Source organism: Mandrillus leucophaeus, unplaced genomic scaffold (assembly GCF_000951045.1).
Source record: "Mandrillus leucophaeus isolate KB7577 unplaced genomic scaffold, Mleu.le_1.0 Scaffold73, whole genome shotgun sequence".
NCBI lineage: Eukaryota > Metazoa > Chordata > Mammalia > Primates > Cercopithecidae > Mandrillus > Mandrillus leucophaeus.
In genome coordinates this window covers 5,452,604-5,466,957 of record NW_012107919.1, presented here as the reverse complement: position 1 = coordinate 5,466,957, position 14,354 = coordinate 5,452,604, and the positions used below count along the sequence as shown (strand labels likewise).

At 37.9% G+C, this 14,354-nt stretch overlaps 1 protein-coding gene across 1 annotated transcript in view; it reads right to left on the bottom strand.

The window, feature by feature from the left end:
• The window catches only part of DCDC5 (doublecortin domain containing 5), a 93,487-nt gene that overhangs the window by 48,415 nt on the left and 30,718 nt on the right, over positions 1-14,354 (bottom strand). Inside the window, exons 7-10 of the mRNA XM_011965616.1 lie at positions 11,731-11,931; positions 5,158-5,251; positions 2,783-2,953; positions 375-560 (exon numbers count right to left, since the gene is read on the bottom strand). Of these exons, the coding sequence (XP_011821006.1) occupies positions 375-560; positions 2,783-2,953; positions 5,158-5,251; positions 11,731-11,931 (652 nt within the window). The remainder of the gene's footprint in view (positions 1-374; positions 561-2,782; positions 2,954-5,157; positions 5,252-11,730; positions 11,932-14,354) is intronic.

Sequence of the window (14,354 nt, the reverse complement as noted above, 5' to 3'; positions counted from 1 at the left end):
CCCTGAAATGTTCCATACTAGTAAAAGGAAGTTTTTCCTGTGGATATAGGCAAAAAGCTGTTCCACGAAGTAAAGATTTGCGGTTACTTCCTCACCTAAAAGCAACACTGTGAACAGTGAAATATGTCAGTAAATGATTAAAGCTGCAGAAGTGCCCAATTAACTTCAAAGAGTCTATTGAACTATTAATAGACAATGCATTTTAAATTACAATGGGGAAAAGGAAATCAATGCAGGTAGAATGGTAAAGGTGCATCTGAGGAAGATGAATTGGATGAGTGGAGATGAACTTGAGTGCAAGGCAGATAATGAATGCATCAAAGTTTCCAAATTGTTGCCATACATGCATTAGCAGAGCTCAGATCATTACATACCTCAGCCACACTGATGACCTTGAATGGCCCTTGTAAGAAGGGCTTCTGAGTCTTGGTGCCTGAAATACAGAGGAATGGAACCCCTGGAAGCAATTGTTTCAATCCCTTCTCTGTTCTCATGGATTGTCCACAAGCCAAGCAGAGCATAGTTTTTCTCTTTCCATCAGGTGAGAGATAATAGTATCCCTAAAATGGGAGACAAAGATGGCTTTATATAGGAGCATCTAAATTGTTATAGCATTGCTGTAGAACATTTTACAATATAAATATAGCACTTTTAACATCCCAAAATGCTAAATTTAAAATTTTATGCTAAATTTAAATTTAGCATAAATTTAGCCAAAATGCTAAATTTAAAAATTTAAAGTATTTCCAAATTCTGTAATGACAATTCAACACCAATGAATATAAACTGTGTGTAAAATCAGCTTCTTGGAGGAATGGCCAGCTCCAGATTTGGGGCAAGAAATATACAAGACAATGAAGGAATATCTTGTGTCCTGAAAGAGAAGAAGCCATCATCATGTCCAAAAGACACAGGAGCCAACATGAAGGAGCCTCCATTGCCCCAAAATGGGGCAATTAGGGAGCAACAGAAAGAACCATAATTAAAACATTTTGAAAATGTTTAAATATATAAAATCCTATGAGTTTTAATGATGCTAACAATATAAATAAAAACAAATAAACCCCAAGCAAATAAAAACAAAACTGCAGCTCATCGGAGACTGTTGGAAGTAAACTGGTATCAATTTAAAACTCTACAAACTGGCCACTAGAAATTGTGGCAGATTATTTGTAAAGATGGCCACAATAAAACCATCCTACTCTTATTTGCATGCCCTTTTAAAATGTGACATTTTGGTCCACCAATCACAAAGTAGAATCTTTCTTTTCTTCTTTCCTTGAATCTGAGAAAGGCCGTGTTACTTGCTTTGGCCAACATAGCACTAACAAATGCGATGCAAGCAGATGTGTAAGAAGTGCTTGCACATTGGAGCTTATTCTCTTTTGGCTGCCATTGGAAACCCGAGACCACAATGTGAACAAACTTGAGCTAGCCTGCTCGAGACGCCATGTAGTTGAAGAACCAATGTTCCCAGCTAACAGCCTGCCAACCACCAGATGGGTGAGGGACGCCATCTTTGACCATCCCATCCCCATAAAAACACCCAACTACCAAAGAACCACCAGATGACTGTAGCCACATTAGTGACCTGGGACAAGACCAGCAGAACTGCCCAGCTGACCTCAGCTCAAATCACTGGCTCACAAAGCAAAAAATGGTTTTTTTTTGTTTAAGCCACTAAATTTTCAGGGGTTTTGTTACACTGCAATAGATAAGTGAGATCAATAGAAAGAATTAGGGTTCATCCTACATTCCCTTACAACCATATTTTTGAGTAGTCAGATATTGAATTGATGAGCTAAAGTCCTTCCTTCTATTAAAAGTTTAGTTAATCAATGTAGGAAAAAATGATAGAATTAGACAAAATTGACCCTTTTGAAACAAGAGGGCAACATCAAGTGAAATGTCATTGGGGAATTTTTAAACATGAAATCAGGTTGTAAACACCTGAACCCACTCATAACTATCATGACTAAAAATGGAAAATCCACACATTGCCTATGTGAGTGATAAATAGGAAATGTGGGAAAACCTGTGAAGATTCTGGCCGAAAAAATATGTTAAACATAAATCTAGTTACAAATATAGGACTCAATTTCATTTACAGAAATTATGGGGGATGGGGAAACAAGTCAAATGATGCCACAAAGAAGAAAGTAAACAAATCCCATTAAGGGGCATTCAATATGAAAATGGAGCCAGACTATGCCACTGAGTGTCACATGGAGACCTTATTTGAATCTTGACACAAACCAACAAACCATAAAAAAAAAATTTAGGGCAACCTGGGAAATTTGATTAAGGATAGAATATTAGATGGCCAAAGAATTATTGTTAATCTTGTTAGCTGTGAGAATGGCATGATGAGTGTAAGTCAGAAAATGTCCAAAATTTTTAGAAGTATGTGCTTAATATGGAGGTGAAATAATATAATGTCTGGGGTTGACAAACATGGCAAAACCTAGATAATAGTTAAATACTAATGATGGATAAATGAAGACTTATTGTCCTAGTCTCTCTACTTTGAAATATGTATGAAAATTTCCATAATAAAAATTTTAAGTACGTTAGATTAATATAAACTACCTAATTCGGTTTTTTCTTACAATTTTCCTTCATTCTTTACTACTAGAATCAGAGTCTAAGTGATTTCACTCAAAAATCAGCATTCAACTTGTATGATCATAAAGTTTTCTAGGGAGAAAATTTTTCTTGTTTTATTAAATTACTCTCTTTTACCCTGTTTTTCTTTTATCTTTGAGAGGAAGGAACCACTTACTGGTTGATCAATGTTTTCCTCTTTAATCACAGATGATGTACAGATGCCAGCATAATTTGCTGATGTAATTTCCTTATCCAAGGCAGTGCTATGAAAGGCCACAAGTGCTTTTATATCTTTCATGTAATGCCACTTTTGATTGGCAGCTCCATTGTTGTATGGCTTATATTTCTGAAAAAAAGAGGCAAAATATGGAGTCAAGTGAATTCATGAGAGGGTTATAGTAGTCTTGTTTTTCATTGCATAAATCCAGAAAGTGCAGAGAATTACTCATAATCCCACCATGCAGTAACAACTACTACTCTTGAAATTTTAGTGATTAGATATGAAATCTTTTTTATCTTTATAAATACACATTATTTGATTTACAAAAATAGAATCATAAAATGCATACAATTTGGTAACTGCAATTTTTTTTCTTAACAATATTCCCTGAACCTTTTTCTAACACCTTGTAAAAATATATACCATTTCATTGTAGGGATATTTTACTAATCTTCAATAGTTAAACATGTAGGTTCTTTCTCAAAATTTCTCTAAAATAAACAAATAGTGTAAATAAATATTTGGGAAATCCATGATAATTTTTAGGACGAATTTCTAGAAGTAGAGTTGCTGATAAAAAAATCATTTTAAAGATTATATCAAAATGCCTTCTAGAGAAATTATTTTACTTTGCACTTGTGCCAATAGTATACTAAATGACCCATTTTCCTTACATTCTTGCCAAAAAATGGGCAATATTTCCAAAACACGAGTATAATAAATGAAAAAAAGTACCTTGTTGCTATTTTAATTTACATTTCATTGATTATCAAAGAGGTTTATTTCTTAAGTACATTCAGTTAAACATGTAATAGAAACAATATATTTATTCTAATTGTGAAAGTTGGCTCAAGTACAAGTAAAGAAATAGTTTCAATTGAACAGAACTTAAACCAGTAGACTAGTCCTAATTAAATATATCATAACACCTCAAGGAACTTTTGTAATAAATAACATCTACTTTACCAAGCGAGAGCTTGATAGCAAAGAAGAAAATAAATGAGTCCCAAGAATTGATTTAATGGGTCAGACAATAAAGCCTCCCTCAGAGGTCTGAAAAACCAGAGACTGTATTTTCAAGGGACAGAAAAGGGTCTAGTAGCATTAACCTGCTATGCCTCATTTTTATTATTTTACATGAACTTTAATATTTTCTCACAAACCAGTTGTTTCAATAAATGCAACACTAGCAACAAAAAATTCTTGAAAGGTAATCCAAATTACCTTGGGGTCAAATTATTTCTTACGAAATGGTAACCTTGGGAGAAACCATCCATATCTATAATTTTATGAAAATGATTAAGGTACTAAAATTGTATGTGTATGGGGTTGTATCTCACTGTGGTCTGTACTGAAGAGGCACCTGACAGAGAAGAACGTATTGTTATATGTACTGTATCTCCTAGAATAATTTTTTAGTCCATATTTTTCACCAGGATAGAAGACTTAATTAAGCTTTGATATTTGTCCAGATTGCTATGTCTCAATTTTGGACTCAGGGCCTGCAAAACAAGTTGCCTCGTTGCTATTAAAAACACAGAATAAAACAAATGTTATTTGGAGGCAATCTATTCTGTTCAACAAGAGGATGGAAAATACTGAGGAGGACACAGAAAGTAAATGCAAAGCAGGAATGCTTCTACACTTTCTCCCTTACTAGCAAGGAAAAACACATACTCGTTTAGGAGTGGTTTTGGTTATAAGCATGTGAGAATGACAGAAAAATATGAAAGAGAAAAAAAGATCTTCCTAGGTCTTTGTCGAAAACTCAAATGAAGCCAGACTTCTCTGGAGTCTCCATAAATTGTCTGGCTGCTATAAGCATTTGCAACAGTGAATGAAAAGAGAATTTCAAATGGGTCGTTTGGTAGAATTAACATTGATGATCTTGCATCCTTCGGGAAGACCTCCCTGACTAGGTTCTTTCTCTCCAGCTGCCAAGGCCTTTAGAAACGGGAGCCTTGCATATGTTCCTGATGGTCAAATTTAGGTGCATCTAATAGCCATCCACCTGCCTGCAGCCACCACTGAGACCATAAGCTTCATGAATGCTGTTGGGACAGTTTCTCATGCTTGCCATTGGGTTTGATTTCAGTAGCTAGCATAGTGCCTGACATGCAGCAAGCCCACAATCACCATCTGTTGGATTAAACTAAATTAAGAGGTACATGAACATGTTCAATTTAAAATCTAGGCAGACTATTGTAAATATTTTAACAACATTCAAATAGGATTCTAAGACAGTTTTCTTTTCCACTACAAGGAAGCATAAAGCTTTACTTAAATTTAATTAAAAGGCCATGACTAATCTTTAGCCATACGTATCTTACCTGAACAATAACTGGATAGCCACAAACTTCATTTCCAGTCTTGGTCATAGACACCGCCAGCACAAGGTCAGGGTTACTCACCAGGTGAAAGGTCCTTGGGAAAACAGGATTAGCCACATTACAAAGTAGCATGACCAGATTAGATCTCCCTCTGTGCCACTTAGCACTGTGTTGCCTCTCAGCTCCATGCATGCTCTGTAATAATGAATGTGAATCCTTTAAGGATTTCTCCCCCACAGTAAGTGTGATGTTAAGCTTTCTCAGTAGAGAGTGCTGGAAGAAGACTGCAGGATGAAGGGGCTCTCCGGCTGTTTCTGGCTGTGGCAGGGGGTCAGCGGCTGGGAGTAAGAATACCCAGTGATGTTCTGCTCCAGCCAGGTGCCCAGGATGCAGGTCTCCCGGCACCTTCATAGCCCGGGCTTGCCTATTGTTCCTTTGCTCAGTGCCCGCCTGACATGGACACGACATGCTTCAGGCCTCCTAGTGTACCAGCACCCCATTCCCTCTGCATGCTGGTGTGCCCAGCAACCGACTGCACCCCCCTGTATGTTCCGGAGTATTATGTCCTGTTCACTCAGTTTTATGGTTTGAATGCCCTTCCAAAACTCATGTTGAAACTTAATTCCCAATGTGGCAGTATTAAGAAGTGGAGTCTTTAAGAAGTGATTGGATAAAGAGGGGTCTGCCTGGATTAATCCATAGATGAAAGGGCTAATGGATTAATAGGTCATCATGGGAGTGAAACTAGTGGGTTTATAAGAAAAGGAATGTGACGCCATGTGCTGTGCTGTATGATGCCCTGTGCTGTGTGATGAGCTGTGCTATCTCAGGGCTCTAGAGAGTCCCCAGCAGCAAGAAAGCTCTCACCTGATGCACCCCTCAATGCTGGAATTTCCAACCTCCATAACTGTAAGAAATAAATTTCATTTCTTACAAATTACCCAGTTTCAGGTATTCTTTTTTTTTTTTTTCTTTCTTTCTTTTTTGAGATGGAGTCTCACTCTGTCACCTGGGTTAGAGTGCAGTGTCACGATCTCAACTCACTGCAACCTCTACCTCTTGGGTTCAAGCGATTCTTCTGCCTCAGCCTCCCGAGTAGCTGGTACTACAGGCATGTGCCACCACACCCAGCTAATTTTTGTATTTTTAGTAGAGACGGGTTTTCACCATGTTGGTCAGGCTGGTCTCAAACTCCTGACCTCAGGTGATCCTCCCACCTCAGCCTCCCAAAGTGCGGGGATTACAGGCGTGAGCCACCGTGCCCAGCCCAGTTTCAGGTATTCTGTTACAAGTAACAGAAAATAGACTAAGACATCCAGCCACCACAGACAAACTCTGGCCAGGCATGCCAGTAAAACTGCTCTGCAATTCAGTGGAATGGAACCATACCTTTTCTAATGAGTCCTGAACCCCAGCCTTGGGGAGGGGACCCCATTGCAAGTTTATCCTTTCTTGGGCAGTCTCTTTCAGCCATAGGGTGATATATATTATACACATATGTAATGTACATGGGTATATATACCCTAATTTACTGCCTGGGTAAAATATGGAGGATAAAAAGACTGTGGTTAACATAAATGTAATTTTCCACTGAGTTCTACTGCATAGTGTAACGCACGGTTCTCTAGGTTTCATCGGCTTATCCAAACAAATGAGTTTTAAAAGCGACCCATCTACATGAAAGAGAACAATATGCTAAGGGAAGATGTGCAATAAAGCTCAGAATTACTGTTACTGTGCAAACACACTTCTGCCGTGGGACATATATGATTCTGAATCATGCCCACACCTAATCAACAAGACTTCTGCAAAACCTCTCTTGTCCAAGTCTGTCTGGGTGTTCCTAGAGGGTGACTTGTGCTCATGAGCAAATCCTGTCCCACTGGGTCCCCAATGCTCCACCTCTTCTCTCTGGACTCTGACATTTCCCATGAGGGATCAACCAATATCACCATGTCCCTTCCACTAACTGCCTCTCTTTTCCGTGGCTTGACATGAGGAGCTCCCAAGATGACAAAAGTATAGAATGTTCTGCAAAGTGGGAGGAGATGGAAAGAAACTGTCCTTCTCTTTTGTGTTACACATGGTTAGATTTTCCAAGGCAGTGCTACACATGACCCAGCATCTCATAGAGTTTTAGACTGACTTATCTTTTCTGTTTTCCCTTAAAGTCTTCTCCTTCTCCTTCTTTCTCCACAGCAGTCATAATGAAAGGAAGGAAGAAAGAAACAAAACAAAACAACACTGACAGACACTGAGTAAGATTCAGAACTAGTATTCTCTTCCAATGACCAAGTAATCCTGGGTCAAACTCATGCAATGGCTTTCTCTTGCCGCAGGGTCACATTCTCATTCCCCATGCATGTCCACCCAAATTTATCAGCCATGCTCAAATTCCAATTTAGGTTTAAGCGGGGACCTCTACTGTAATACAGAAAACCGAGGCAGTAATATAAATTGCTAAATACAGTGTAGAAATGAGGAAACACTAGTATGTTAGCTCCATAAGGGTAAAGATTTTTTATCTGTTTTGTTCTTCGTAAAGCAACAGCTCCTAAAACACTGCCCTCAATAACCATTGGTAGCTGAATGAATGAATTCTGGTTCCATATGGCAAACCATTCATAGAAACAAAAGCCTGCTGTCCTACCTCCACATTGCAAAGGCAGCTTAGCCCAGGTGAATGGGGTAAAGAAACACTTTCACCAGGTCTGTCTACACAGTTGCTTTTCCCATCTTTTCTAACAACAGCCCAGCAAGTTCTCCTTGCTGGAGGCTTTGCTCATCTCAGTGGGCAGAATAAGACCAGCTCCTCTCGTGCCCACGTAGGGCCCGCTGCTGCCGCCTGCTGAAGCTTGTGCAACCTCCCTCAAAGTACTGATTCATAAGCCTTTTCATCGCAGAACTTTTGAGAAGCCAGTGAAAATCTCAGCTCTTTCCCAGAAAGAAATACATTGCACAGATGCACAAACATACATTTTGTACACTATTTCAAGAGATTAAAGAGGTCCCTGGAGACCCACCATATCACACTAATGGTAGAATTTGAAGCAAACCAATCTAAAAAACAGGGAATTGTTTTCTTTTTTGTTCATTAAAGAAATGTTCCATACACACCAAAAAAGAAAAAAAGGAGAGAGAGAGAGAGAAATGTGTAATCAACCAGCATGGACCTAACAGCTATCAACATTTTGCCATTCTCGTTTCATCCATTCCCCTCAAGTTTTAAAATTTTTGTTCATGATAGAATGTCTTACAACAAATCTAAGATAGCTTTTAATTTTATCTGTAAATACTACAACATGTTTCCAACTTATCAGGACTTTTTTTTTTAACATAACCATTGAACCATTATTGCACCCAACAAAATTAACAGGACTTCCTTAATGTCATCAGATAGCCAAGCTGTTTTATATTTCTCCTGATTATCTCAAAAATAACTTTTGTACAGTACTGTAGTTGGTTTAAATTTGGATCCAGGACCAGACATTGAATTAGGTTGATATATTTGCTAAGATAGGAATTAGTTTATACTGCGTGAGTGGAAATCACAAATTGGTTATTTTATGAAGGTGGAGGAGAGAGGGAAGGTGTGTGTTGGGGGAAGGAGGGGAGTAAGTTAATGAAAAGTATCAAAAAAATTGAAAATTGGGGACTTTTTAGAATTCTTATTTGATCTCTTCATTTCATAAAAATGACATTGATGAGAGTTTGGTCTTCAGTCCAATGGCCAGATAAAACTGTATACCCAGGAGATCAGAGTGAAGATTCCTTCTCTGAATCTGATTGTGGATAAATTGTATGTAGCTTACCTAGCATTTACATTTGATTTTATTCCCTTCCTCTTCTTTGGGTAGGATAAAGAATTATCAGCTAAGTTAAATAGAAGACCCAGAACTCTCAAATACAGTTCAGCTTGTTCTGTGGGGTCCATGCTAGACTTATTAGGATCCTATTCACCTTTTGATATATTAAACGCAAATATAATGGGATTACCTGCTGTCTTCCTGATGTATCCAGCGCTGATTACTACCATCAGATTTCTTCTCCACCAAAACCACCTCCATGCCTGACCGGAGACTGGGACCTTGAACCCCCAAGACTAGCTGAGGAGCAGCAAGGCTTATAATCTGCCCATCTCTGTTTTCGAACTGCTGATGGCAATGCTTGTGCAATTTACTATGCTTTGGTGAACAGCTGAGACAAAAAAACCTCCATTAGTGGCAGAAAAATGTCTCATGCATTTGATCCTGCACTTGATGTGCTGGGGATTATAAGTTCTGTTGGTGAGAGCTCCAATATGAACCACGTGAATTTGCAATGATAGACCATAGCATTAGAATGACAGCAACGCTACTAGCACTGCACTTCTAAGCTGACATAAGAAGTAGAATTCTGAGCTTATTTTGTAACAGAAATAAATGTTTACCAGGAGAATATTTGAAAATTCATTAGCAAAGAGAAAAGAACTTCAGTTGACAAGGTAATTTAAAGAGGAAAAAGTAAAATGGGATCAACCAATATCACCATGTCCCTTCCACTAACTGCCTCTCTTTTCCGTGGCTTGACATGAGGAGCTCCCAAGATGACAAAAGTATAGAATGTTCTGCAAAGTGGGAGGAGATGGAAAGAAACTGTCCTTCTCTTTTGTGTTACACATGGTTAGATTTTCCAAGGCAGTGCTACACATGACCCAGCATCTCATAGAGTTTTAGACTGACTTATCTTTTCTGTTTTCCCTTAAAGTCTTCTCCTTCTCCTTCTTTCTCCACAGCAGTCATAATGAAAGGAAGGAAGAAAGAAACAAAACAAAACAACACTGACAGACACTGAGTAAGATTCAGAACTAGTATTCTCTTCCAATGACCAAGTAATCCTGGGTCAAACTCATGCAATGGCTTTCTCTTGCCGCAGGGTCACATTCTCATTCCCCATGCATGTCCACCCAAATTTATCAGCCATGCTCAAATTCCAATTTAGGTTTAAGCGGGGACCTCTACTGTAATACAGAAAACCGAGGCAGTAATATAAATTGCTAAATACAGTGTAGAAATGAGGAAACACTAGTATGTTAGCTCCATAAGGGTAAAGATTTTTTATCTGTTTTGTTCTTCGTAAAGCAACAGCTCCTAAAACACTGCCCTCAATAACCATTGGTAGCTGAATGAATGAATTCTGGTTCCATATGGCAAACCATTCATAGAAACAAAAGCCTGCTGTCCTACCTCCACATTGCAAAGGCAGCTTAGCCCAGGTGAATGGGGTAAAGAAACACTTTCACCAGGTCTGTCTACACAGTTGCTTTTCCCATCTTTTCTAACAACAGCCCAGCAAGTTCTCCTTGCTGGAGGCTTTGCTCATCTCAGTGGGCAGAATAAGACCAGCTCCTCTCGTGCCCACGTAGGGCCCGCTGCTGCCGCCTGCTGAAGCTTGTGCAACCTCCCTCAAAGTACTGATTCATAAGCCTTTTCATCGCAGAACTTTTGAGAAGCCAGTGAAAATCTCAGCTCTTTCCCAGAAAGAAATACATTGCACAGATGCACAAACATACATTTTGTACACTATTTCAAGAGATTAAAGAGGTCCCTGGAGACCCACCATATCACACTAATGGTAGAATTTGAAGCAAACCAATCTAAAAAACAGGGAATTGTTTTCTTTTTTGTTCATTAAAGAAATGTTCCATACACACCAAAAAAGAAAAAAAGGAGAGAGAGAGAGAGAAATGTGTAATCAACCAGCATGGACCTAACAGCTATCAACATTTTGCCATTCTCGTTTCATCCATTCCCCTCAAGTTTTAAAATTTTTGTTCATGATAGAATGTCTTACAACAAATCTAAGATAGCTTTTAATTTTATCTGTAAATACTACAATATGTTTCCAACTTATCAGGACTTTTTTTTTTTTAACATAACCATTGAACCATTATTGCACCCAACAAAATTAACAGGACTTCCTTAATGTCATCAGATAGCCAAGCTGTTTTATATTTCTCCTGATTATCTCAAAAATAACTTTTGTACAGTACTGTAGTTGGTTTAAATTTGGATCCAGGACCAGACATTGAATTAGGTTGATATATTTGCTAAGATAGGAATTAGTTTATACTGCGTGAGTGGAAATCACAAATTGGTTATTTTATGAAGGTGGAGGAGAGAGGGAAGGTGTGTGTTGGGGGAAGGAGGGGAGTAAGTTAATGAAAAGTATCAAAAAAATTGAAAATTGGGGACTTTTTAGAATTCTTATTTGATCTCTTCATTTCATAAAAATGACATTGATGAGAGTTTGGTCTTCAGTCCAATGGCCAGATAAAACTGTATACCCAGGAGATCAGAGTGAAGATTCCTTCTCTGAATCTGATTGTGGATAAATTGTATGTAGCTTACCTAGCATTTACATTTGATTTTATTCCCTTCCTCTTCTTTGGGTAGGATAAAGAATTATCAGCTAAGTTAAATAGAAGACCCAGAACTCTCAAATACAGTTCAGCTTGTTCTGTGGGGTCCATGCTAGACTTATTAGGATCCTATTCACCTTTTGATATATTAAACGCAAATATAGTGGGATTACCTGCTGTCTTCCTGATGTATCCAGCGCTGATTACTACCATCAGATTTCTTCTCCACCAAAACCACCTCCATGCCTGACCGGAGACTGGGACCTTGAACCCCCAAGACTAGCTGAGGAGCAGCAAGGCTTATAATCTGCCCATCTCTGTTTTCGAACTGCTGATGGCAATGCTTGTGCAATTTACTATGCTTTGGTGAACAGCTGAGACAAAAAAACCTCCATTAGTGGCAGAAAAATGTCTCATGCATTTGATCCTGCACTTGATGTGCTGGGGATTATAAGTTCTGTTGGTGAGAGCTCCAATATGAACCACGTGAATTTGCAATGATAGACCATAGCATTAGAATGACAGCAACGCTACTAGCACTGCACTTCTAAGCTGACATAAGAAGTAGAATTCTGAGCTTATTTTGTAACAGAAATAAATGTTTACCAGGAGAATATTTGAAAATTCATTAGCAAAGAGAAAAGAACTTCAGTTGACAAGGTAATTTAAAGAGGAAAAAGTAAAATTTAAAATTAAGTAAGAGAACAGGGCCAGGGGCATGTAGAATCAAAACAGAGAAATAAGGGAATTCTGTTCAAACTATGATTGTTTCTATCCTCTGTCTACAGTATCCCTCGAAACAGAACACCATTCTCCAAGTTTTAAACTCACCTCTGACAATTCATAGCACATCATAAAATAATGATGAATTAATAATTTAAATGGCTCTCTTAAGGATCTTATATTAAGCAGAATTAACATGTTACATATCACAACACATTGTCAATTAAATTAATCTATAAACATCTAATAAGCCCCTACTATGTGCATGGCCTAGTGCTAAATGTTGAAGTGTCAAAAACATTTAATTCACATGTTCCAGTAACTGCTGTAATGTCAAGTATCTAAAGATTATGAAATAATACAAAGTATTAGATTATGAAATAATACAAAGTACTATATATTCCTGTCATTTCATTGGACATTGACAAAAAGACATTAATAAGGAGGAAACTGCATTTTCTTAATTTCTTAAAAACATCAGGGCATCTTAAATGCTTATTCATAAGTTAACTCGCACACTCATTCAACAAATATACAGGCTCTGTGCTAAGTTGTCAGGAGGCAAAGGTGGATAAGCATACTGTTTAATAGAAAAAACACAAATGAGTAAGAGATTATACGCTGAGCAAAATAAACCAAAGAGTAAAGGACGTTCCTGCAAAATTTCGTAAATATTTTAATCAAAACCATAAGACAAAAATGTGCATGTTGACAGAAGCAGCAGCTAACAGCAGTGAAAACTCTTAGGAATATATGTGTCCCAAGGTGAGAAAACTAACACTAGACAGAAATCTTTAAGAGGATTCCTTTGCAACTTTTTACCTGTATTTCTTCTGTGGTTCCACATTTTCAAAGAGCCCTTTTTCCATTTTCTTTGGAAGACTGTCATCCTCATCAAAGTCATGCGAAGCTTCCTGCCAGGCATACCTGAGAAGTGTGTGACAAGCCTTCATTCGAAGATGAGCTCTTGCATGTGAATCTCTATCAGGGTTCAGAAGCAAACACTAATCTAAGAAATCTCATTTGTGCTCATAAAATTTTTTTCTGAGGTGTAGTCTGATCATATTCTGCAGGATGTTGGTGGATCTATAAATCTTATTTCCATAAGGGTGCCTGATATTTGAAATTCACATCTTACTAATACATCATTTAGATCTTTTAATATAAGGCTACAAATAAAATCCCTCAATCACATAATAAACAGCATTCATCTTTGTCATGTTTACTCAGAAAAAAATGAGACCATGTATTGTATTTCAAAAATCATAAAGATTGACTACTCGGTAGTTTGAGAAATTCACAATGAACATGTAATGAGACTCCCTCTGTCTACCCCATAATTGGGTCATAATTCTGACTCGAACAGTACAGCCTAGATTACCTGGTTTTGTAAAGTTTACTCATTAGACAAGGCTAAGAAATCTTAACTTTTCCAAGATTTCTCTATAGAGAAATCTAGGGAAACTCAAATAGCATCTGCACAGATAAGCCAGCTCTTGACAGAGAAAAATACAATAAACAGAGTAAATAGTCAGAGTTTGAATAATTGAGTCAGCCTTCTGACTTCATATTAAAATGAGGATATAAAGGGGATCAGTAGCTGCCATATAGATCTGTATATATAAAGTTCCAGGCCACTGTTGAGAGCACATTTGCCTTCAGTGGGATCGTGATATGAGGACTGTTTGATTGAGGAAGGATAAATATACAGGCAAAGCAGCAAGCCTATTTCAGCACTCTAAATCTGCATACCTGTAAATAAAGTTCTCTGGGACAGACTGATCACCAAGGTGCTTGTGATAATTTGATGTAACTACAAGCATTATTAAATTACCAAAATCTTCAGGGACAATTCCTGTGCTAGCAGAGCTGACCGTACTCTTTTCAAATGTAATAGAAGTATTACATGTAGATTTGAAACTGGTGGGTAATGACTGCCTCATTCAGAACTGCAGGCAGCACAAGCGGCTTCTCGAGGCAAAACTCTCCTTTTACAGTTAAAAAACAACAGTGCCATCTTGTGTTAAAAATAAAAACCACAGCTTTCTCACCAATTCCATTTCTTTGAGGAAAA